General features: G+C 34.2%; 3 protein-coding genes across 6 annotated transcripts in view; 1 reads left to right on the top strand and 2 right to left on the bottom strand.

Annotated features, from left to right (window-relative positions):
* Positions 1-351: 351 nt before the first annotated feature.
* Positions 352-3,864, bottom strand: SPO11-2 (sporulation 11-2). 2 transcript variants are annotated; one of them, XM_028221534.2, is made up of 11 exons: positions 3,712-3,864; positions 3,554-3,637; positions 3,300-3,429; positions 2,291-2,428; positions 2,086-2,174; positions 1,496-1,624; positions 1,309-1,403; positions 1,090-1,152; positions 921-997; positions 685-812; positions 352-501 (listed from the first exon to the last, which is right to left on the bottom strand). In XM_028221534.2, the coding sequence occupies exons 1-11, from the start codon at positions 3,790-3,792 to the stop codon at positions 367-369; spliced, it is 1,149 nt and encodes a 382-aa protein (XP_028077335.2). In that variant the 5' UTR covers positions 3,793-3,864; the 3' UTR covers positions 352-366. The 2 variants fall into 2 exon arrangements, with proteins under 2 accessions (XP_028077335.2, XP_028077336.2); XM_028221535.2 differs by lacking the exon at positions 3,554-3,637.
* Positions 3,865-22,958: 19,094 nt separating this feature from the next.
* Positions 22,959-24,924, top strand: LOC114279300 (WRKY transcription factor 22). The gene is made up of 3 exons (XM_028221517.2): positions 22,959-23,621; positions 23,731-23,841; positions 24,203-24,924. Exons 1-3 carry the CDS (start codon positions 23,188-23,190, stop codon positions 24,639-24,641), a joined length of 984 nt encoding a protein of 327 aa, XP_028077318.2. The 5' UTR covers positions 22,959-23,187; the 3' UTR covers positions 24,642-24,924.
* A 1,070-nt stretch (positions 24,925-25,994) lies between these two features.
* LOC114279318 (RING/U-box superfamily protein) overlaps positions 25,995-27,133 on the bottom strand; it is a 35,027-nt gene continuing 33,888 nt past the window's right edge. For all 3 annotated transcript variants that reach the window (XM_082902546.1, XM_082902547.1, XM_082902545.1), the window contains one exon: positions 25,995-27,055. In XM_082902546.1, coding sequence (XP_082758672.1) covers positions 26,324-27,055 — 732 coding nt within the window. In that variant the 3' untranslated portion in view covers positions 25,995-26,323. The remainder of the gene's footprint in view (positions 27,056-27,133) is intronic.

Here is a 27,133-nt window from a genome sequence, read left to right on the forward strand (position 1 = left end):
CTTCTCCTATATTGTAAAGGAGCTTGGAGATTTTTGCATGGCTGATTAGCAAGCATCACATCTGCATTTGAATTTTTTTAATACTATAGGACAATGTCGAAGTCATTTTTGGTTCAGTTAAAGAATTATCTATAGGAAAATGATAAAATTAAATATTAGGGTCCATTTATTATTTTTATTTTTACTTTTTGATGATTTAAAAATGTAAGATTACTACAGGAGTGTAAAGAACTGCTTAATATGAGATGCTAGAGACACTGACTAGTGAATATAACTAGAAGTTGGCATATATTTTTCTTCCCACAACCAGGCTCACATAATATTGGTCACAAGGTAATTTTATTTCCTTTATTTTATTTTTTTTCCCTATATGTAATTCGCTTGTACAATTTTCTTTGCTAAATACTTCCCTAAGAAGTCGTATCCATGGAAGTAGAGTGCTTCAATCTCTGCTCTCTTACCACTCTGCACCATCACAGCCAACTCTTCCTTGTAATTGTCCTACCAAACACACAATGCAATTAGATTTAATTATTAGTTTACAGGTAAAATGAAAGTAAGGCATTAAACCTTCTATCTTGCGCTCCCCTTTAGTGAGAATCTCGTGCACTGAGTTGCACTTTTTCATTTGAATTTAAGGTTTTCAGAGACGCAATAGGTTTCTTTGGTGCTTGGCCAATTTACCTGTAAAATTTCTGAGGATGCCAAGCTTTTGGCTATTTGAACGTCCTTTGGTTTCAATGGCATGAAAGATTGTTCAGGTATGAGTCCTAGATCATCTCTTCGCAGTCCCAGCCACTTGACATTGCAAGCTAGATATGGCAACAAAAAACATAAAAAGGTATTGAATAGATTTCATTCTCACTAAAAGAAGAAAAGGAAATAAGGGTAGAATTCTTTATCATGGTGGAAGAAAGCACCATATCTGTATGCCTCAAGCCCCATTCCTATGCTTCCAAACTTGAAGGTGCACAGTATAGCTAACCCTGCTGGGTTCCTTGAAAAATTCCGTAGTGTAAAAAAGAAAAGAAAAAAAACGAATGTGATACAGTAAATCTATTCTGGAGACAATGTGAAGGCCATCCATACCAGTCAACCAGGCCGAATATAGGCAAATCAGGAAAAGTTTTGCTTATTCGATGAAGGAGAAACCTGTTTGTAATTCAGAACTTGGGTTATGGTCATGGTCATAATTATCTCATGCAAATGAAGGACTATGAAGGACCAAAAAGTTGAAGGGAAAGATGCAAGATGCTTTGAGTGAGCATCAGAGCAAAAGTTTTGAGGTGTGAACAACTTAGAAGTTACCTTGTGGCAATATCTGGGTATCCTTTGGCAGTGATGAGAATGCTTGGAATTTGATTATAAACACAGTCCTCAGCTAGCCGCTGGAATATGGCATGCTGAACAAATCCAATGTTTTCCCACACATTTTACATCAATACTGGCAAAACTTTCTTAAGTTTTTCACGGGGAATTCGAAGAAGCAGATTACCTTCTCTACCACAATAATGTAACGTGCATCAGTCTTCATGACCAATTTCTCTAACAAATTCAGGTCACCAGAAATAGCATAACCAGAAGTTCCACAAGCAGAACAGTCCACAACCTCTTGGTTTGGTTCCTGTTTCATAATATGGAAGTAGAGTAGTTAGTGCATGGAAGATCAATTGAGTGCAATTGATGTCTAATTTCAGGAACATGAGAGCATCTACGAATGTCTGAGCATACACAACAGGATTCTGGTTCAGTGAAGTGAAACTTTAAAACTCATGAATCATTTGGCTTGACCAAAAGTAGAAAGCAGAAGCTAGTGAGACAGAACATCATCAAATTGAAAACCACTTCTGATTTTATGGAGCTAGCATGATTACAGAAGACTAACCAATCTAGTCATTATCATTGACGCCAATTCCTTGTCTATTTTGATTCAGATTGAGAAATGCAGATTGATTTGATTAAGAGTACAAAGTCCTAAGATTAATAATGTAGGTGTATCATATACTGATCCACTCAATTTCTCATACTCGTCCGTATCATCTCCATTTGCATTCAGATAGAGCTAAGAATATAAAGATGGTATACCTGCAGCAACAGGCGGCCAGCAATGGCTCCTCTACTAGATGCCAAGATTCCAAGACTGTAACGACTGCAACGAAGCAATGCCACCACATCTGTTAGGATATCATAGAGTTAATTATCATAGATTAGGCGCTTCAAAGATTAGACATCTCACTATCTTGGTATGATGTAAATGTCTAAGAAACAAAGGGAGTATGCTGTATGTAACCTTGGATTGTCCTGTTGACCTGTAATTGGGAAGTGAAATAGTCTGGTGAATCACAAAGCAATTTGTAGAATAGCTCTCTCTGAGTCAGTCTCTTTTCCTGAACCAGAACCTGGTAGCACATCTCCATCACCTTCCAAACTGTATTGTGGAAGAGACAAATAGAAGAAGAGTGAGGGATTAGAGAAGATGCTACATACATGCATGCATATAGGCCCATTTTGTTATACCAATTGAATATTCTCATTTATAATAAGAGAAATGCTACAATGTGCACCCATAAAAAGGTGCACATTGCAAGAAAATTTTACGATTTTTGTGGTGAAAGTTATGAATGTCGAAGTTATAGTGTAAATCCTTGAAGTTAATAATCGTAAAGTTATGTTTTTTGTGATAGAAGTTATATTTTTATGACGAGGAAAAGGCTATACTTTTTGTATAAGATGCATACCATGGTAGCCTTTCCCCAATAATAATTAACAAAATTTCTGTGAACCTTAAAAAATGTATAAATAAATAAACAAACAAACAAACTCCCAATTTTAGATTAGGAAACTGTGTTTTGAAGATATATATATATTTTTTTCTTTTCTATTTATTTGCAAAGAAAGTAAGTTTACATATTTTTGAGGTGTTCATATTTAGAAAAAATCACATCTAATTTTACATATTTTTGAGGTGTTCATATTTAGAAAAAATCACATCTAACAACTTAATTTGCGAATCAGTCAATTTAAGCAGCTCAATCCACAACTGTATCTGTTGCAAATTTTTAACAAAGATAAGAAATGAGAAAGGGGAAATGCTCCGGTGTTCAATGCAACCCTTCCACAAAATAAGGTAAGTTTTCACGAATTTACATATACAAATTCATGTAAGTTGGTGGAAATTTATGGCTTACGTGAATTTGTGTTCAACTTATGTAATTTTGTAATAAGATTGTATACGGTGTGCATTACACACCGGAGAATTTTCCATGACAAAGAGATGATGATGATGATCGTACTATTACCTCTGATGAAGGCTTGAGCAGTGTTAACTCTCATCAAAGACCTCGTGCAAAACGAGTGAGAGAGAAAAATCCACGAAACATCAGTCAACAAACCCCTACTCACTCTGCTATTACTCCATCTTCTATCGATCTGTATGTAACACTCTCAAAATTCCCCAAATTCATCTACTTGTTAAAATCAACAATGACTCGAGGCTAAACACATGCACATATATACACAATTCGAGTAGAGATTTGAAACAAAATTTGCAAACCAGAGAGAGATCAGAAATTGCCGGAGTGGGAGAGTTCAAGATCTTGAGGAAGTTGAGGACGGCTACTTCGATTCTTGCTCGGACCTCAACAGAAGAAATTCAATTTCAAGCATTGATACTCACATATAATATATATATATATATATAGGTGTGTTTACCTGAGGAGGAGGAAGAATATCGGCATAGCAGAGGTGCTGATCTGAGAAGAACATCAATGAGGATTTGCTCAGATCTTCCATAATTGTTTAGTTTGTTTTTGTTTGCTGTTACTGTGTGCAGTTCAGAAAGCACTCAACTGACTCATTACTAGTCATTGGCGCCCCCACCAAATTATTTGAACTTCCAGGAGATGATTATCTGTTTAGTTTGATTTTTTAAAAATTATTTTTAGATAATTTATTTTTATAATTTTTTTTAATATTTTCATAAATTTTTTTGTACTTTTTAGATGTACTTAATCAAGATATATTTAAAACAAATGAAAATTTGAATAAAAATCTCTGTGCATTTTTATTTAAATTTTTGTTTATTTTTAGTGAATTTTTTTTTTATATATATTTTTTGTATTTTAGTTTGAATTTTTTTTTTTTTAGATGCATCTAATCTTGATATAGCTAAAAAATAAAATAAATAAAAAATTAGTGAAACATCTTTTTCTAATTTTGTGTAGTAGGAGATGTCCAAAATCTTTATTTTTATTAGTAAGGTCCTTCAATAAAATTTCTCTATGATCATACCAGAGAAACTTCTCTATGTAGGGGCCGAAATTTCTTTGAATAGAATTTTCTTCGTGAAAATATTAAAGGGCCTTAATTACTATGAAAATATTGTATTTTCTTTATCTTAAAAAATTTTAATATCAAGGATTTTAAAAGAAAAATTCCAAAACAAAAATGGCTAAAATATGGGGGGGCGGGGAAATAGTAAAAACAAACGAAAACTCATTTAAAAATAATTTCTGAAAAATTATATTAAACAAGGATAAATTACAAACACATTCCTTGAGATTTACTTAAATTACAAATTATCTCCCGTGGTTTTAGAAATTACATTATCTCTCCTAAGGTTTCTAATTTCATAACAAATAGGTTCTTTTATTAATAAATCATCAAGTTAATTAACAATTTTTAATAATGTTAAAATTTTATTTCAATTAATAATTCAGATAATTTTATTATTGTATAGGTGAACGGTTAGAAATTTCAATTTTTTAATTAATTCTGTTAAATAAAAAATTCTAATAGGGAGGTATTTGTAATTTTTCAAACCACAAAGAATAATTTATATTTTAAACAAATCTCAAGAAGTGTATTTATAATTTACCCATTAAACAAAGTCTTGTTTATTTTTTTAGCTCCATAAAAAAGGGACAGGATTGCCTTGTGTACTTTATATAATTATAGAGTTTTACTTTTTTAGTAGATCTAATATGTAAAATGTCAAATAAATTACAAGAATTTAGCCACGTTATTATCTTAAGTTTGTTATTAAAAAATTGATTAACGAGTTCGATTTTTGAAATATATCTGTCATTATTTAAAAAATAAGTACAATCTAATAATATCATTATGATTATTCAATCATAATGATATGATTGAACAACAGCCGTTAGAATTATTGTGACAAGTTTCTAAGTGGGTTCATCAAGACCCACAGCACAACAGTAATGATACGTATTTCGAAATTTTCAAATTCGAATTTATTTCGAATCTAAAATGATATCGTTTTAAATAGTAATTTCGTTTTATGAGAGAGTTATTTAATGAAAATTATCTTATTGGTAAAAGAATTTTAATATATCCTACTGATAAGAGAATTCAAAACGATGTTATTTTTGATAATCGAAATATTCGGAGAAGAAAGATTCGGAAAACAAAACATTTTCCTACAACACAATCCAACTGACAAGCTAGCACAATCCAATTGACAAGCTAGCTGAAGAAAATTTGCATCCCACAAAGAGGGGGGGGGGGCTAAGAACTAGTAATAATCCTTCTTCAATGGTTTTTTTTTTTTTTTTTTTTGAACAATTACTATTCAGTGTATGTTTTTAAAGATAATTTTAAATTAATGGTAAAGTTTATGTATATTAATAATTAAACTCATAATGTTTGCCATGAATTTGTATCTATTTTGCAAAATAATCAGTGTGTTGTAATTTCTTTCTTTCATTCTTTCTTCATTTTTAAATGTCATGTTAAAAGCCTTTATATGCTAGAAGCAACATAATAAGAGTTTCTTAAGATTGTTTTAGGCATGGTTTATTTTTTGACTTTTTTTATTTATTTATTATGAAAAGATGTGTAAAAAAATAAAAATGTAATGTTACAAAAATATGCCAATAAGTAATTTAGAGTGTCTCCAAAAGAGACCTTGGACAAACTTGTAATTATAGAGAGATTATAGAAATTTAGCCTTGGTTTAGTTTTTGACTTGAGACTAAATAAGAACATAAGGACAAAAAAAAATTACAAAATTACAAAATGACAAAACACTTAACTTTTGATGCAAAATTACTAAATTGACCCATATATAAACAAAAAGTCAAAAAAGTATCATTTCAAGTGAAGGGCAATTTTGTCATTCCAATGTAAAAAAGTCAAAAAAGCTAAACAAGAAAACCAAACGAACAAAAAAATCACAGGCTAAAAAAGTCAAAAAAACGAAAAAGCCAAGTTTGCCAATCAATATAGATTATAGATTTTCTCTCAAAACACATTGAGTTAAATTTTGAAGAATAATGTTATATGTACAAATTAATGTACTAACTAGTGTATTAACAAATGAGGTGACATAATTTTAGAGGTTTTCGGCATTTGTAATTTGTATGATAGGTAGAGTCAGTAATAATGACATAATACTAATTAATACAATAATATATATATATATATATATTAATTGATACATGTAGCACCATCGAATTTTGAATCTTATTTTATCATGTGCATGATGACAAGGATTAATGGTCCATATTTAATGAACATGAGTCTCTCATCTTTAACAACTGAATAATGTTATATGTATCAATTGGTGTGCAAATTAATATACCAATTGATGATATGGCATAATTTAAGAGATTTTTTATATTTGTAATATGATTAATAAATGAGATCGATAATAATATCATAAATATTAATACACTAATTAATATATGTAATACCATCGCTAACAACTACCGGTGAGACTCAAACTCAGACTTTTAGGTGTCGTTTGGTAACACTTACGTTTTCAGTTTTCTATTTATATTTACAAAAATTTTAAAAACTCAAATAAAAACTTGTTTGGTAAATTTTTTATTTATAAATCAATGGTCTCAGTTTATAAATTTGGCCAAAAAATGAAAACACAAAAAATGAGTTTACGTTTTGAGTTTTGAGTTTTTTTTTTTTTACCACCCAACACTAGCTACCACCCGCCACCATTTTCCACCACCGTCTTCCGCCACCACCACCCACCCCCCACCACCACCTGCCACCACCACCCACCTATCCGCCACCACCACCCACCTATCCGCTACTACCACCCACCCCTCGCCACCACCACCACCACCCACTTGCCACCCACTCGCCACCACCACCCACCTGCCACCCATCGGCCAGCACCCACCTCCCGCCACTACCATCCACCGCCGCCACCACCACTCACCACTACCATCCACCGCCCGCCACCACCACTCACCACCCTCCTGCCACTACCATCCACCACCACTCACCCGCCAGCCACCCGCCACCACCACCACCACCACCACCACCACCAGCTACCACCCACCTGCCACCACTACCACCACCGCCACCACCACCACCACCACCCACCACCCACTCGCTACCACCCACCACCCGCCACCACCTATCATCTGCCACCCACTTGCCACCACCACCCACCACCCGTCACCACCGCCACCACCACCCACTCGCTACCACCCGCCACCGTCACCTACCCGCCCACCACCACCACCCGCCACCTACCCGTCATCCGCCACCCACCTTCTACCACCACCCACCACCCGTCATCCGCCACTCACCACCCGTCACCACCACCACCACCCACTCGCTACCACCCATCACTCGCCACCGTCACCCACTCACCTACCACCACCACCTGCCACCACTTACCATTTCTCACTCTTTTTTATATTTTTAAATTTTTTTAAACATTTTGTCTAAACCAAACACGTTTGTAGTTTATGTTTTTCTAAAAATAAACAAAAACTAGTTTATAAATTTTTGTAAATATAAATTGAAAACGTAAACGTTACCAAAGAGGCCCTTAACTTCATCAAACCAAACCTTGGCCACCAGAGCACAAGTTAAAATGAATGCATAGTTACTAGACCAATAATTGTAACCAAGCAACAGAAATTGGTAGGGTAAATTATAAATATATGCTTCAACATTTGTTTAAAATATGAATTATCTTTTATGATTTTGAAAAGGAGTTGGCTCCTCTCCCGACTGTTATTAGACTGGAATGTACTGTTGGGTCATTTTGGGCCCTAATTTGGGCCTATCTTGATAATTCAAACCGTTCAATGTGTAGAGCCCATTGATTACATCATCCCTGTAAAAAATTAAGGTGATCAAATATCGATAGCCACTTAATCAGATCATATTTCTATCACAATTTATTTTGAAAATTATGCACCCCATTGACGAAAATGTGATCTAATAAAATGTCTATCGATATCCAATCAACGTGATTTTTTTAAGGGATAATGTACTCGATGAGCTTTATAGATTTAACGGTTTGGATTATAAAGATGGGCCTAGATCAAAGCCCACAACAACTGAATAGTGCCCTCCAATCTAATAATAGATTGGAGAATAGTTAATTCATTTAGAAAATTACAAATACTTCCTTGCCAGAGCTTTTTTTTATTTAACAGAATTAATTGAAAAAATAAAATTACTAACCGCTCTCTTATACTATAGCGACCCCGGTCTTTTCCCATTTGATTATTGTATCCGGACTTAGGTTCCGTAGATTCTGTTATTGTATAATTGTTATTGTCATTCTTTATTTTCTTATTTGGAGTTATAGGATGTGTTGGGCAGGTTTGTTTCAGGTTGGTTGGGTTCGGAAACCTAGTGTTGCTGTCCAGTTTTTGGGTTGGTCGCTCGAGCGAGTACTTGGTCGCTCGAGCGAGGGTTGTATTTTGTGTTTGGTGGCTCGAGCCAGATTTTCTTAGCTCGAGCGAGCGTTTGCGTCCAGTATGGACCTGTAGCATTGCATTCTTGGCTCGAGCGAGCTTTTCTTTGCTCGAGCGAGGATTTCTTGTGTCTGGTCGCTCGAGCGACCAAGTCTTCGCTCGAGCGAGCCTGTCCAGTTTAATTAGACAGCAGCGGGTTTTTAATCAGTTTTCATCCTCTTTTTAGATTCCAAACCCTAAGGTCCGACTTCTCTCTCACCCTTCTCACCTTCTCTCTTAGATTTGATCCACTTAGGGTGTGTTTCTACCCTAGATCCTTCATTAAAAAGAGTGTGTGAGTCGAGGGCTTCGTTTTAATCTGAATTGTTGGTAGTTTGGGGCACTTTGGAGTTTGGGTCTTCATCTCCATCTTCTCTTTTGGGGCTATTTCTTCGAGGTAGGGATTTCCTACTCCATTCCATAAGTTTTGTTCTAAGTTTTGGTATATTGATATGTTGGGGTTACTTTGATAATTTTGGGAAAAAAACCCTAGTTGTATTAATTAATTAATTTGTATAATTAATTTAAGGGAATTTGGGAATTTGGTTAAATTCATGAAATTGGGAAATTTATTGATTAAATGGTGTAGTTGGATAATGTAAATCACTCGCCTATTGAATTGTTGGTATATTTATTTCCAAGTCTAGAAATAACTGTTTTGGGCTATCGGTGGAGGATAGTCGTGCTTGTTGTAGACACTACATGTGGATTAGGGATAACTGAAACTAATCATTGATTAAGTCATCAATTTTGACTGCTGAATTAGTACAGACATTATGTGTTGATTCTGTGTTGTATATGTTATGTGTTTGCATACATTGTTTTGTGTGGGAGGAGATAGGGGATGTACTCCACGGTTTATGGGAAGATAGGGGATGAACCTCTAAACCGGATTTTGTTTGGGAGGAGATAGGGAATGGACTCCATTAGCATCACTTTTATGTGTGCTTATTTATACTGAAGTGTTTTATTGATACAGCACTAAAATGTGTATCAAACTGGAAGTATGAAGTGCTTTGATTTGAGCCTGAGTCTCAATTGTTTGTTGACATTGGAAGAATGTGAATATGATATATATATAGTTCACTATTGTAAGTTTGGCCAGGGTTTGAGCCATATTGATAATGTTGGAAAGTAAAACGTGTTTTAGACATTAGTGTCATGAGACTGTATAATGATGTTATTGATTATCTTGGTTAACCATCTATTAAATACTAATGCTTTATTCAATGCTTATATTTGGTTTAGTATATTTCTACTGGGCTGTGGCTCACCCTTTATGGGAACATCATTTTCAGGTCCAGGTGATAAGCTACCTCCCAGGACTTAGCTTTGAAGGATTTGGATTTTGAAGACTATCTTTAGTTGTTTGTTTTAATTTGATTAATAATCAAGCCTAGGGCTTTATTTGTATTTGAGTTAGAACTCATATTTTGTATCCAAGTGTTGGCTTGGAAAGATGTAAGCCCATAGGGCATTTAATTTGATGTTACATGTAATGTTTTTTATTTAGTAATACTCTGATGAATGAATTAATAAATTATTTTCTTTAAGTAATGCATGTTGATGATATACATATAATGGGTTTATTATGAGGGCGTTACATATACAGTGATAAGATTACTTAAATTATTAATTGAAATAAATTTTTGACATAATTAAAAATTGTTAATTAACTTGATAATTTAATAAAATAGACAATATATTATGAAATTAGAAATTTCAAAGGACATGATGTAATTTTAAAAACTAAAAATGTAAATCATATTTTAAACAAATCTTAAAAAATATAATTATAATTTATCCCATATTTAATAGTCAAAGAGTCATAAACCGGTGAGACTCGAACCCATACCCATAGTCTATCAAACCAAGCCTTGACGACTATTGTAAATCAAAGTATAAAACGCAGTAGATGAAAAATTTCATAGTCATACCTTTTAGTAGAGCCTGAAGCAGAGAATCTCGTGGGAAAATCACGTGTTTCTAGGATGTGAACAACCAACCCAGTAGTGGAGTGATACTACAAAATGAGTATCACCCACACAAGTCACAGTGCAGAAGCTGAATCGTTCTCATATGGGAGAGAGTTAGAGAGAGAGTATGGAAAAAAAGGTTATGGGTAAAAACCACATAACGTATTATCTCACAACATATCTGATGCATATTATTAAATATATATCAACCAATTTCTATCTATCCATCTATCCATATCTATTGATATGATAGATATAGATATCCTGAATGATTATCCAAATAAGTTTTGAATTCAAATTCAAACTTATATAGATAAGGTTCAAAAGGTTCAGGTTCAAAGGGTCATGCCACATGGGCGCCCAATTTCTAGCATCTCTCACTCGCACATGAGTTAGCATGACACTGCCACATCTCTATCTCAATCTCCCAAAAAATGAACAACCTCATACTAGCCAATGCACCGTGCGACTGCTGAGAACACTTGCATGTGGGAGCTCTATACTAGAAACTCAAAATGAGCCAGCATAGAGACATCAACCCAAAAAGAACAGAAATAGTGTCTCGTATACCCCAGACCCATCTAATTACACCGGTCCAATAAAACATCTCTAATCCCTAAAAAAAAAAAAAAACATGTTTGACCCTTTCAATTCTTGCAATATATTCACACTCAATCCGCCTCTCATACAGAGTGATGTGAGTTACCGGCAATGAATATACAACAGTGGTATAATACTAGATGATCTTCATTTTGCCCTTATGCCATTTAGTTTAGGATTGACCGCTTTGCCAGTGATGTCCCTTAAGACCGAATCATACATGATCGCAGGCAACATACCAAAGTAGCAGAACATCTGCCCCTTACCTTATGACATAGTCAAAAGTCACAAAATGGTACATAAATGAAAGTCATATCAATAATAACACGTAAGACTGACATGGTGAGGAAACAGGGATCCATTCTCTCACCTCATTACTCGGTCGCCAAGCACATGTAGTATGAATACATGTTACGGTGGAGTAACTCTTCCAAAAGAGTGACGTCATACTCGATAAACCGTACAGATCTTAGTCTAGTCGCTTTCTAGCGCCTAACCCGAATTCTCTATTTGCTCGCCTTCCAAGCGCCAAATAAGATCTCATATCGGGCTAATCATAACAGGCACAACATGGAAAGTAGGTACTAACATCCACGTTTGGTCCTTAACACAACCTCATCTTGGTTGTAACCAAGGCGACATACATAGTGGATAATTTAAGCCTTTCTTGGCTCTAAAAAATAAACCACTAGTCTCATCCTTGCTCCCTCCCAAGCGCCAAGGGCGATTGCTCGTGTGAGTGAGTCAATCTTGCTTGCTGACATCATCATCTGCTAATCATTATGACACAAACCATAATAGTGTCAACATCCCATCATGTAATAACAAATAAGTGATCGATTTTTAAAAAAAAATGACCACAGCTTGCGCAATTTTAGATTCCAAACATAAGCCTTATCAGCACCTCTTGCGATAAGTATATACAATGAAATCCACCATGTGCGCCTCACATGAAGTGATTCAAGATCATTACCTCTTGCGTAATAACCTCTCTAAAGATATTTTGGTGACCAATTTGCGTTCATTCTGGATGCGCCCAACTAGCGCAGATACTCCCAACTAGCGCATTGAATCTTACAAGGAGAAAATTAATATACCACTAGTAAAGCATTTTATCCACAATCTAATGAGCATGGTCAATGTCTAAACAACTCAGTTGACCATTTACCAAAGATAACACTTATTGTGCCGAATACGCCCACATAGCGTGCTTCAGGCTCCCACAACAAAAAAGATCAAGGAATATAGGTCATCTGTTTCTCCCAAAGACAATCTAAGGATTCACTCAATAGCTAAGGCTCTGGCTTTTATCGATAGATAAGTCAATGGGTTTGCAATTTTGCATCTAGAATCGTTCTAGGATATTCCTTATGTAAGCCATCGAAAACAAAATAGGAATTCTCACAAAACAATCCCTAAGGATCGTACATCCGAGCATATAAATTACATCACACATGTCCATCATATCTAAAACAGAGGATTGCCCACCCTAGGTGGCGACAACCCTATAAATTCCTGGCTCATAATGACTAAGTAAGGAAAAACTTCTTTTGGACTATTGATCATGCCTCAGTGGTCTCCATCGATCATAGTTGGCCTATCATGGCTTGACGAAATCTAAGAACCACTATTTGGATAACTGTTTTAGGCTGTAAAAGATTTATTGGAACTAGCAACCTTTTTGTTCTCCTAACTTTTCACCATAAAAGCAGAAGGTAAATCCCTACGGATCTACTTATCCAATTCTCTAACGAGAAAGTTGGGTCACAATGTCCACAAATCAATGTTCCGAACTTATGTCAATCATAGCCTAAGTCAAAATAACCTCACTCCCCAGGAGGAAGCTTTCTCATGGTCTACACTTTCCCTAATGGTGCGACTTTTCGGTATCTAGCGAGCCTTATGCCTCAACAATGACTATTCAAATTACGCATAACTTTAAAATAGTTTCGCGTCATAATGGAAAGTCAAGCAAATTATAGAAATGGTTAATCCTCAAAGACTTTGTCTTAAACTGCGCAACATTGATCCACTTTCTAAAAACAGGGAACTAGAGCCTTTGGCATTATCCTAGGCTCTTTATCATCTTGCGGAGCAATCATGAATGTTTCCTTCTCAATCACCCAGTGATAACGTGAAAAATTTTCACATTTACTATCACGCAACTAAGAATGTAGAGTATTCTTCTCTAATGGAGTAATCCATTAGTAGGCACATCGCTCCCATTGTCCCTAGGATATTAGAAATTTCTTTCCATTCTCAACTAGGCTACATAAAAGCGCTATGCTTAGAATTCTCTATCTTATAGAGTTCCAAAACTCTATTCATGTTACCTTTACTAAGAAAACTTTATGTGACTTAGTTACACTACCATAAAGCTGTTTACCTATATGCACATGACCCGGAGGGTTTACATGACCGCATACAATAATGCGCCACACGACCCTATGTGTTTATAAGACAGTATACAATAATGCGCTATAGAACCGTAGGTCTTAACTTCGCAACCTTATGAGAAGTAAAATAAAGATAAGCTGCTTAACGGTTATAGATCGCCCATAGATGGCTCTCCGCTAACCCATTACTCAAATGGAGTGTAAAATCTGATATGGAGGGCACTTAGTTAGGGATATAGGCAACAAACTAGTGCAATTCCCAATTGGGAAACATTTTGCGCCATTATCCACCTAACATTAATAATATTTAATTCATTATCTCTACTACACCATTGTGTTGTTGAGTACTAAGAATAATCAACTTTCTAAGCATCCATTTCTCTTCACAGAGCTTTCTAAAAAAAAAAAAACTCAAATAGATACTCGCCACCTTAGTCAAAACTAAAAGCACAAAAGCTCTTATCTAATTGATCTCGACCTCATATGTGCAATGTCAAAAATCATCTCAAAACTTTTGACTTATGGGAGATCAAATAGTCTTGACTCAGATGCGTATCGTAATCTATAAATGTGACGACATTGAGGCTTAGCTATCATACCCTTACACATATCTAGTCACAAATATCATAGTGGACTAAATGCGCCAAAATAAATGACCTTCTACGGCTTTCCTACTTACTTGTGCGCACCCATTGCGAACAAAGTTACACATTCACATGAGAGCAGGATGTCATAAGCGAGTGGGCCCGAGAAGGCCTACTCAAACCATCGTGTCATCATCTCATTAGTGTGATTAAGTATAATAAGCCACCGGTTCATGACCAATGTCATAAACTTATTCCAATCGTCTTAATGTGTGACTTCTCGAAGACAAGTTTTAAAGGTTTAAGCCAAACTAGGTAATGACTCACGACTAATTCATATTCACTAGATCATAAAAGGATGTCATGGAGATATCAAGTGCGCCTAAGTTGCAAATTTAACTAGTAAGTGCTAATCCCCTGCATCTTCAAGTCAATTTTATTCTCCACACACTTTACTGCATCTAGTTGAAAGATGACGATACTTATTTTGCCATTTCTATTTCTCGCTTCATAGTTATTTGCAATTAATTCTACTATCCACAAGAAGGAGAGAATAAGCTATCAATCTATGATAGCTCCTGAAGTAACTTAAGCGCGAATTAGGCTAAAGAGTCTTATTCAACACAATGCTCTCACAAGCAATGCGTCAAATTTTTAGAGTCATAACAACCTTGTCGGCCTTGAACTTTTCATTACTATGCTGCAACGTTTGCACTTAGTGATAAACGTTATTCAAAAAAAAAAAAAAGCGTTGGCCTAGATAAGGAATCATACAAAGAAGCACCTCAACATGTCTCACACTCAAGTGTGGAAACAGTAAGTGTCTAGACTTAGACAAGTTGGTAATGCTAATAGATTTTGCAGCCACTTGGCGCTAATCTTTTCACTTAGTGTTAATAGATTTTGCTGCTACTAAGCACTAATCTTTCAACTTCAAGTGATACTTCAATGCACACTATTATAGTGCGTGAAATTTTGCTCCATCCACTCCCAATAATTGGGCAGAGAGCAAAACACTGCTCATACTGGCTACTTGTCTTACACATAATGACTAATTTATTTAAGCTCGCATTTCTTGGATGATGTGACTCTTGAATGTTACTTCATCCAATGATGTAACATTATTTACAAGTCAAATTACAAAGTCAATCCGCGCAGCTCAATAGTCAAGATCATATACAGATCTATTGAGAGCTTACTAATTTCATAATTCCAAAACTCGCCAACCACAATTACGTAGCGTGTCGCTAACCATAGCGCACACATTAGTTTTTATTGTGCTAAACAAGGCAACAAAACCACGACGACTTTGAGTCATGTGTTCCTTACTATGACTCAATTAAGGTCTGACCTAAAGTCTCCAAGAATTTTGCTTATCTAAAAAATAGGATTACATTGTTCACATTTGAACATCTCTACTAAGTCTAGGTCAACCAAATTAACTTCCATAAGCGAAGTCAATTTAGAGAGAAATTCGCATTGGGATTAATTTAATTAGCATAATATAATTTTGCCACAAAAATCTAAATTAAATAGTGACAATATTACACAAGTCGCAAGATTGAAAATCCGCTATGCTCGTAATCATCTCTTACGCCACATGTGACAATTATCCATAATTTAATTTAATTTATGCGCAAAATATTGATTTTCGGGAGTTAATCTACAAAGATTTCTCTCAACCGAATAACCTCCCACTGACTATGGCATGTCTAAAATCATGATAAAAAATTCTAATTCCATACAATAACATCATAATGTAGATTCGCAACCAACTCATGCTATGTCACAATTAATAATGAAATTTAAACAAATAACAATTAATCATGCTATTCTAATTACAACATATTAGAAACTCTAGGAAAAAATACAAAATGTTGTATTTAATATTCAAATTATGCCATAACAGAAAGTATATCACTTCTGAAATTTTCTGGTATTTTCTGAAATTTTAAATAACTAATAAACACACATAAAATTAGAAATAAATATTCCAGAATCTGGTAAAATGACATAACCATACCAGTAAATAGTAAACCACAACAGTAGTTTACAATAAAAAATTCAGCCCCAGAAACTTAATCAGGCAACACCGGATGCATTTTAAAGCAGAAATAATGAATTATTGTTTCAGAAAAAATATTTTTTATTTTCATAAAATTTTTTAAATTTTACATAAGATATAAAATTTAATTCTAAGTCTAACGGTACCAACCACGCTTAAAACAAAGCTATAACGAATTAATTATGACCATTTAACGCGATTCAGAATTTAAAACAAAACAAACAGCGCCTTAGTACCAGCAGCCAAGCCAGCCAAGCCGCGAAGGAAAAACGGCGTGGCTCATATGACGGCGCAGCACGCGGTGCATGGCGCGCTTGTGGCTGCGCACGTAGTGCAGCTCAAAGCGGCGCGGTTTAACGCGCGCGTGTGGAAGGGCGCGGACAGTGCACGCATGGCAGCGCGTGGTAAGCGCGCCTGGAACGTGGCCGCCACTGACGATGTCATCAGGCGCGTGCGGTTCACGCACCGCCTTCCAAGGTGTTTTCTGGTTCGATTTTGGTACTGTCGGACTCCATTTTTCAAAATAAAAATATTTATAGCATTAAAAATGACGTTTAATAAACATAAAAATGAGGTATTTTTTACACTCTCAAATCTAATGAGAGTGGAAGTGCAGAAACCATGCACTTCATCTTCTTCCTTCATTAATTTTCATGCATCTAATGTGTATATATTTATATAAAATTATACACCTATTTTAATGTATAAAAATAAGCACGAAAATACTTATATTGGCTCTGTTATCAATGTAAATCAAAGTATAAAGCGCAGCGGATGAAAAATTTCATAGTCATACCTTTTAGTAGAGCCTGAAGCAAAGAATCTCGTGGGTAAATCACGTACTTTTAGGATGTGAACAACCAACCCAGCAGTGGAGTGATACTACAAAATGAATATCACCCACACAAGTCACAGTGCAGAAGCTGGATCGTTCTCATATGGGAGAGAGTTAGAGAGAGAGTATGGGAAAAAAGGTTATGGGTAAAAACCACATAACGTATCTGACATACGTATCTCACAACATATCAGATGCATATTATTAAATATATATCAACCAATATCTATCTATCCATCTATCCATATCTATTGATATGATAGATATAGATATTCTGAATGATTATCCAAATAAGTTTTGAATTCAAATTCAAATTTGCATGAATAAGGTTCAAAAGGTTCAAGTTCAAAAGGTTCAAAGGGTCATGCCACATAGGCGTCCAATTTCTAACAACTACAATACAAATAAGCCATGATTAGGCAATAGCTGTGACCTTTTATATTAGGATAATGATGCAATACACACTTTTTAAAAAGGGGGAAAATCATACAATAGTTTCAGAATATTACAAGATTATACTCTTTTATTAATTATTATTTATTATGTCATTTTATGTTCATTAATCATTCAATATAAATAATTAATACTCCATTTTTTTTACCAATCATACTATCATGAAATATCACATGCTTGTATTCTCAAACTACTGAATAGTCACCAGAAAAAGATATGTATCTTCTTAAAAAGTGATGCATTATATGTAAATTATAACACTTTGTGGTGTTCATAACCAAATTACTTCCAATAACTTAACAGATCATAATAGGACACTTTTGAGGTATAACAAAATATCTCTTTGATTATAATTAAAATTAAAATCACAATAAGTCATAACTAAATTATAACCAACAATTATAACCAAATATGAGATATAACTAAATCAAAATAGCAACCACACAATATGTCATAACTAGTCATAATCAAATCACAATCAATATAATAATATGTTATAATTAAGGAAAATGTTTGAGGGCTATAATTTTTGTGGCCACAATGGCTCAAAACTGCCAAAACGACGTCGTTTTAGCAGTTTTGAGCTATTGTGGCCACAAAAATTGTAGCCCTCTAGCATTGTTGTATAATTAAATACTACAAAAGTCATAACTGTAGATGTATGATACATATATTTTTCGAGGCATGTATTATAGAATTTTTCTATATATATAAAAGTTCTTTAATATAATCGGGATAGGGATGAGAAAAACGGAACGAGAAAAGTAGATACCATTTTCTTGTTGGGGGTAGGGCACACGAACCGAGGCGATGAATGAGGTAGCGAGGCAGAGCAAAATTGCTATCCCCGCTAAGACCATCTCCAACGGTTCATCAAAGTTGACATCAAATTTAAAATTTGGTGAAAAAGTTACTGTTTGATGCTCCAACGGTTGCACCAAATCGATATCAAAATGAGATTTCACCAAACAATTCATCAAACTGAGGACAGAATACTGATTTCATCAAAACACTGTCTTATGACCGTTGGGGGAGACCAACCGGTCAACCAGCCGGTTGCCCGGCCGGTTTACCAACCGGTCGACCACCAAAAGGTTCAAACAGTTCCAAGAAAAGGTTCAAACAGTAAAAAAAAAAAAAAAAAAAATTTTGCCTTACCGGTCGACCAGCCGGTCAACCACTAAAAGGTTCAAAAAGTTCATAAAAAAAAAAAAATTCCGCCTAACCGGTCGACCAACCGGTCAACCGGCCGGTCGACCAACCGGTTGTCCTGGCGCAAATTTGATGAAAGTTCACCGTTGGAGCGAGTGATATCAGATTTGGTAAAATGGGTCATTTTTTACTCAGATTTGATAAAAAAGAAATGCACCGTTGAAGATGCTCTAAATTCGTCTAGAATGACATAGGGGTGTTTTGAAAAGTTAGTTAAAAATTAAATTTTTGATTTTATTTTTGTGTGTAAAAAATATAAGAGGTGATGTAATAAAAAATGAGTTAAAAAATAAAATCTGGCTTTTAATAAACTTACCAAATGAGCCCATAATAAGGGCATTGTGATAAACAAAACTTGATATATAACCTATTATGTTATTATGAGTCATAAGAAAGATCTTTGTAATGTGGTATATTAGTATACTTTTTATCTTTTTTAGGTTAAATTATCTCTCTATTTTTTTGCACATCGTTTCATAAAAAGTCAAAAAGTACATTTATTTAAATCATCTCAAACCAGTCGAAATGATAAAAAGATATTTCCAAATAGAGGTGATCGTGGATAGGGGTAGGGTCGGGTGGTATTCCATCTGCCATTTGTCTAAAATTAGGCAGATTGAAAAAAATAATCCGCATCCATCCACCGATTTGGTAGATGCGGATTAAACAGGACGTGCAAATTAACAGACGGATGCGATTGGTTTCACAGTTTACACATTACAAATTTTGAATTTTTTTTCGAATTATAATTCATTACTTTTACAATCTCCAATAACCAATAATTTGAAACAATATGTATTATTTCTCTATAATAGGCCGTGGCACCACATGCATATTTTTAAAGTATAATTTTCTATTTTCATAAAAATATATATTTTATTATTCTTACTCTATATTATCACTTGTTATCAATTCTTTTTTTATTTTTGTTTTGTATTTCATCTACGAGCGAATCATATTTACGAGAGTATGAGAAAAGTGATTCACCATCTGAATCGTATTAGCAGATTTTGAAATATTTTATCTGTATTTGTCCACCAAAAAACATGCATCCATTCAAAATCAATCAATTTAGATTGAATCGGTTATATTGAGCGAATTAGACTAATTCATGATCACTCCTACTTCAAAAAAAAAAAAAAATGTAACACTTTAAATTGCATCTAATTATTTCAAATCCGATTGTTTGTGACCATCTAAAAAAAAATCCAATTGTTTACCTTTAACACACTAACTGCAATATTGTAAAATAAAAAAAATTAAAAAGAAGATAATGAGAGCAGGGTCAAACCATAAGGCCTCGTTTGACAAGTAACTATTTTAATTTAAAAGTCAAAAAGTTACTAAATAATTCAAAAAGTCTATAACTTATACAAAAAAGTCAAATATTCTATTTTCTCTCTATTTTTTGCACATCTTTTTATAAAAAGTTAAAAAATTATTCCAAACATATTAATTTTTTTATTTTATATTTTAACCAAAAAATTAAAAAATTACTAAAATAATCTCTTCTCAAACAAGGCCTTAGAGTTGCCCTTAGCAACCACCACCAGTACCGGAATCCGGAAAACAGCCCCCAAATACGGAAAAGACGAAAAATGTAACCAAAATTATTTTGGGAGAATAACAGTACAGTTATGATAATAAAAAAAAATTATAAAATAATAAAAAAATATAACATTTTAATTATTAAAGTGTATAAAGTTTTTCACTTATTTGTAAATTTTTTATCTGTTACATTGTACTATTAGTTCCACAATTATTTTTACGGATAAATTACAAATACACTTTGTGAGGTTTGATTAAAATATAAATTATCTTATGTGATTCTAGAAATTACATTTCACTCCCTGAGATTTCTAATTTCATAACAAATCGCTCCATCATCAAGTCAATTAACAGTTTTTAATAATATTAAAAATATGTTTCAATTAATAATTTAGATAATTTTATTCACATAGAGGAGAACAATTATAAATTTTACTTTTTTTAGTTAATTCTGTTAAATAAAAAATTTTAATAAGAAAATATTTGTAATTTTTTAAACTATAGAGATCAATCTATAATTTAGGAAAATCTTAAAAAGTGTATTCATAATCTATCCTATTTTTACTTTTATGTCATTCAAATATTATTTTCTCCCATAACCAAAATCACATAAATCATAACTGAAACACCACTTTTCTTTTCTAGCCAATTGAATAGTGTAATGGGGCAAGAGCACGAAGGTAATGGTTTAATGGAGATTAAAAAAATAATAATTTGTTTGGTATAACTTATATGAGATGTTTATAGTGATTTAATTTTTTTTTTCTTTTTAGTCTTAAATTGTTTGGTATAACTTACAATCTATTAAGTAAAAATAGTATTAACAAAGTTAATATATATATATATATATATTTTAGTTTTTACCATCTAATTATTAATTTTTAATTAATAAAAAGGTGCACCAAACAAATTAAAAGAAAAGTATACATAATTAGGGTATGGTAGTGACCATATCTGTACTATATTATATTATATAAAGTGAATAGATTTTTTAATGTCTTGAACCCTTATTCTCTCTCTCTCTCTTTATGTGAAATGTTAATTTCTCTATTCAAAAATAAAAAATTAATTAAATAAAGAAGAGAGTGAAATTTCAACATAAGATCCTAGAATCAATTAAAAACGTTTTTAATACTTAAGTAATATATAATATATAATTAATATTTTATTTTATTTTTATTTATTTAAATTACACAGGGCAATCACTAGTCTATATATACTTATATATGTATATGGTGATGATATTTAATAAACAGTTTTATTGTTTAATAAAAAATTTAGTTTACGTGATTTTTGATATCCGATTAATTTGATTTTTTATAGATATGATATACATGACAAATTTTAAAATGTGAACTGTTCGAATCATTAAAATTAGACCTAAAAGTCGACCCAATTGGCCATCACGTAAGAAATTAAGTAGGAGAGAAGGAGGGATCCTTGCTCCTTCCAAAAGTCCATTCCCTATGTAGCTAGGTAGTAGTAGCTAGGCCTAGTTCCCTATATATTTGTTCACAAGATGCCATGTTCTTCTTCATCATTTTTCAATGGTCGTGATTTCCAGCATTTTCATGGGTATTGCTATGTTTCTATTTTCAAACTGTAAAATCACTGGAAATGGGGCTAACCCCACATGTGCAACTTGCAAGCATGGTTGTCAAAAACAATCACGTTAACAAATTTATATTTTAATTTTAAAACATAAAATAAAATGTAACCACTTATAGCACCAAAAAACGAAACAGGAGGAATACCAAAGGTTAGTATACAGGCAAGTTTGAAACCATAATCTCATACATCATCAATGCAGTGCCAGTGATATATAAAACAGACATGAAATGTGAAATATAGTAATTCATTCAAATAATTTTTACAGTGGTCATGTTTATATATCAATTTTAGTTATCATCTGATGTGTTATCAATATATTGATAACAGACTTGAATGGTATGAGTGGTGAGACATATTATTTATTTATTTATTGATAAAATAATAAAATATGCAGATAGATTACTTCACCTACTTACTTAAAGAGTATTGTCTCTTAATCCCACACAGCGATGTGTAATACACCTCGCAACACCTATGTTGCGACGAAGTTATGGTCCCATCACAAGCTTTGAGTGTTGAAGGGTAAGTTTAACCCCATCAAACATCTATAATAACTCAAAACCAAACATTAAATGAGAAAATCTGAATACTTATTCACTAAACCAACCACTCAATGGTTGGGAGACCTATTCAACATTTATAATTATGATATGATAAATCCAATTTAATTTAACACTACTTTTAACTGAATATATTGATTACGCATCAAACAGTATTTAAAATTCAACGTGTAAATTTAGAGACAGTAACATTTTTTTATAAATTGGAATCGGGTATTTATTGTTGGATCCAAATTGCCAATGAATTTTGCTAAAAGGACACACCGACTCAACCAAAACTCTGTTCTTTTTTCTTGGTTCAAAAAAGCCTATTGTCTGGTTCAAAAAAAAAAAAAAAAAGCCTTTTGTCAACAAATGAGAAGCGAGTTCATTCAATCCATAGTTTATTGAATGCGTGTAACGTGTTGGCTTTTCCCATTTTGTCCACTTTTGACATTTTCACACTAGTCAACTCAATCCAATGGAAAATGCAAATCTGGTTCTACTCAGGGAGGCTGCTAGCTAGAGGATCTCTCAACCCATCTGTTCTCTCTCTCTCTCTCTCTCTCTCTCTCTCTAATATATAAACGAGCTTGCCTTGCAGTTAATTGATCACAAAGCTCCTTTTCCATGTCTTCTCTTCCTGTCCAAATCTCTAACCCTCTGCTTGACAATCATTTCTCAATGAGTGAGTACTTCACCGGGATCGCTGACTGGGATTCGCAAGCTGTAGCTAGAAGTTGCACCAATGCCTTTTCTACTTCTACCTTCATGAACAATAACCCACAAACATACTTGGCTCCTATGACTATACAACAAGATCATGACTTTCTTTTGAATACTTTTCCTGATTTGTTTGAAACACCAACAGTTTTAGATGAATTAGATCAACTTTTCTACCCCATGTTCAATCCCCTGGCCCAACAAACCATCCTCTCATCATCATCCTCATCCGTTTCTTTTTCCAAAGGAGAGACAGAGCAAGAAAAGGAGGCTTTCACTCGGTCTCCTCGTGTTGTTGCCGCTGCTACCACTGCTCATCACGAGGTTAAATATAAAAGGAGGTTAGCTGGTTCAAAGGGCTTCCTGTTTTTTGAAGTATTTGCAGTACTAACTATATAAGTTCGCTAAAATTTATACTTTTAGTGACAATTTTTACTTGTTTGTTATCAGGAAGAATCAGCACAAAAGAGTGGTACTCCAAGTTACAGAAGGTGTTTCCTCTGATACGTGGGCTTGGCGTAAATATGGTCAGAAACCCATCAAGGGATCTCCCTATCCAAGGTTCATCTCTCTCTCTCTCTCTCACACACACACACACACACATATAATGTTACATATCATTTTTTTAAAATATAATTATTAAGAAAATAATGAATGCGATGCTAAAGTTCTTCTGTCTTCTGATTTTTATTTTTTTTCATCTTTTGTCTCAATACACATTCTCAATCATTGAAACAATTTAAAGATGTGAGAATCTCAAACATGATTCAATAATTGATTAGTGTCCTTTGACACTAAGAAAAAAGAATTTTAGACGGAGGATCCAATTCCTGAATGCGGATTGTCACGAGTTTCAATGATAAAAAAATCCAATGATATGTATGTTGGTTCAGTCACTCATAAATGGTTGGTGAAAGAGCAGGAGCTATTACAGATGCAGCAGCTCAAAGGGATGTCTAGCAAGGAAGCAAGTCGAACGGAGCCTCTCGGATCCAGAAATGTTTGTAATAACCTACACTGCTGAGCACTGCCACGACCACCCAACTCGCAGGAATTCCCTTGCAGGCACTACCCGCCACAAGTTCTCTACCTCTACCCCTAAAATCTCCTCAACCACCGCTGCTGCCAATCACAACACGCCATCTCCACCGAGCCCTTCATTGGCATTGGCAACCATGGAAGAAGAGTTGTCACGACAAAGGATCCTCAAGAAAGAGAACAGAGAAGAAGAAGAAGAAGAAGATGAGCACAACGGACTTGACATATATGATATGATATTGAATGATGACTTTCTCATGGGCTTTGATGAACTGGATAGACTGACCTTTGGTCTACAAGAAGCCTACAATGGTAATTTGTGAGAGTAGTGTCCCATCCCATGACCTTTCCTAGCATTGCTGACTGAATGACAGAGTTTTTACTCACCCAAAAAATGAGAGATAGTTTCACCAGTAATTATTTAGTATATTCGGACATTTGATACGGTTATTTATTGATATATCTACAGATACTGTCCAATATTTAACCGTATCACTGATAAATCAATACTATCATTTACATGACCTGAAAACTGTTTGTTTTGTATTGTTATCTTGATAGTGTATACACAGTGCCTTTTAATGTATGAATAATTATAATTATTAATTGTTGATTAGCAACTCCAACCACACTCTCTACTTTTCACTAGCTAAAATACAAAAAAAGTACATTCTTTATTTTACCATATTACTTTAACTATTGTGTTCTCCAATCGCGCTCTTTATTTTAGCTAATCATTTAAACTAACTTAATTAATTTTTAAAATAAAAAAATACTAATTGTTGATATTTTACTAATATAAATTTGCAATAATAATAAATTTGCCCATACGTTTAAAACCTGTAGAATGAGGAGAAAAAAAATACCAAATACAAAATAAGTTATTCCGTAATTCATCAAATAGAATTGAAAGAACATATAAAATTGCTACATACACACACACATATATATATATATATATATAAAATATATAAAATCCCAAATCCAAGACATAAATATACAAAAATCTAAAATATATACATACATAATTGTTTGGAGAGCTTCTGGGCTCTTCAATTGTAGCCACCAAAAAAATAGAATGAAAAAGTAACTAGCCCATTGAAGCTCAAAATTAGACTTATATTGACTAAAATACCTAACAAGCCTTGTTTAACTATCCCTTTGGAGATACTCTTAGACTGAGCTCAGATTATATATTGAATGTCAAGGAACTGATTTTTCAAACATTAAAGAGAGGATATGATTAGATCACTAGGATTTTCATGAGAAAGATGGTTCATTTTATCTTATCTTTTGCAGTATTATTGGTGCAATAATACAATCAGCTTGGGATTTTAGGAAACTTTAATATGCTAATGACCTCAACCCACTACGTTTTCCGTATTTATTTTATTTTATTTTATTTTTGGATATTTGGTACAAATAAAAATCAATAGAAAATATTTTTTTATAGTTTATGGAAAACAAACTTATTTGAGCAAAAAAATGTTTTCTATTTTTAAAATATGAAAACGTTTTCTGGATTCAATGGGCACATCTGGATTGTGCTTATGTGCAAGTCTTTTAAGCAGAAGACGACTCTCTACATCCTAGCTGCTGCATGCACAATTGCATTCAGCACAGAAGCATTACAAATACACAACCCGAAAACCAAAAACTCACATGTCATCAAAATATACAATCCAAAATCCAAAAGCAAGATTGTCTATATCCATATATTAACAGGTCATTATAAGATCCAAGGTATTAATTATAGCAATTCAAATCCAAAAAAAAAAAAACCCCCATAGCAATTCAAATCCCAAAAAAAAAAAAAAAAAAACCCCATAGCAATTCAAATCCCAAAAGAACAATCCCCATAAAACCAATTATGCGATAAACTTAAAACTATAATCACTAACTGCCCTATGAAAACAATCTACATGAACTTTACGGCTGACCATGGAGTACAAAATTGGTCACACCATACCATATACAGCCCCATCCACGTCCCTTCCTGTTTACATTAGTGCATCCCCGAAGACTGCTCAGGTACAACACCTGAGCTTCCCGCCATACTGGGTTGATCTGTTGGATGATTCACCACTTGAGGAGGAGCATAGGCATTCCTGCTATTTTGCATGAGCACTTGCAGTGGGGTTGGCATGCCAGGTGGGGGCGAGGTCATACTCAGTGGTGGCCTAATAGCAGCTTGAACAGGTTGGGTTGGCTGAATAATGAACTGGTTAAGAGCATCAGAATAAGCTCGCCCCGACAGACTTCCACGCATTCGGCCTGTGGGCCGCCAGTTCTGCTCTGAAGGCAAATCTGCCAAACCATCAGTCCTTGTGGCTGGTTGTTGCAACGTTGCTCCTGTATTTCCTCTCTGATCTCCAACCGATGCTCTAAACCCATCAGCATTTGTAGGGAATGATGACGATGCTCTGGTTGTTGGAATGTGAACTGGCACCGATGGTGGCTGTCTTGCCACCTGGGCTGCTCGCAGAGCAGAAGCCATAAGCCGTTGGCTACTTCCAGGTAGTGATGTCTGACCAACCCCACTTTGATTCCGAACAAAATGAGAAGATGTCTGAGCAGGGGACCGAATCAGGCTTGGAGACTGACTCATGTGCTGGGGGACCCTAAGGTTCAAAGGTTGCTGCTGGCGTGCACTGGCGAGTTGACTTGGAGCTGCAAGGCCAACTATCTGTTGAGCTGGTTGACTTGAAATGAATGAACGATTTTGATGATCCCAGTTCTGCAACGAAAATTTTGGGTAACAAGAAATGACAACATTAAAAGCCTACCAAAGTATGCAGAACAAGAAACCGTTTAG

Source organism: Camellia sinensis, chromosome 13 (genome assembly GCF_055761805.1).
Source record: "Camellia sinensis isolate YWXY chromosome 13, ASM5576180v1, whole genome shotgun sequence".
Lineage (NCBI taxonomy): Eukaryota > Viridiplantae > Streptophyta > Magnoliopsida > Ericales > Theaceae > Camellia > Camellia sinensis.

Bases quoted from the DNA above. Each gene is read 5' to 3' on its own strand.
- SPO11-2 (XM_028221534.2), bottom strand. From the start codon at position 3,792: ATGGAAGATCTGAGCAAATCCTCATTGATGTTCTTCTCAGATCAGCAC. The intron at 2,175-2,290 runs GTTACATACAGC...ATATCCTAACAG, and splicing joins GGTCAACAGGACAATCCAAG to ATGTGGTGGCATTGCTTCGT. The intron at 998-1,089 runs GTATGGATGGCC...GAATTTTTCAAG, and splicing joins ATATTCGGCCTGGTTGACTG to GAACCCAGCAGGGTTAGCTA.
- LOC114279300 (XM_028221517.2), top strand. From the start codon at position 23,188: ATGTCTTCTCTTCCTGTCCAAATCTCTAACCCTCTGCTTGACAATCAT. The intron at 23,622-23,730 runs GTTAGCTGGTTC...GTTTGTTATCAG, and splicing joins GAGGTTAAATATAAAAGGAG to GAAGAATCAGCACAAAAGAG. The intron at 23,842-24,202 runs GTTCATCTCTCT...GTGAAAGAGCAG, and splicing joins AAGGGATCTCCCTATCCAAG to GAGCTATTACAGATGCAGCA.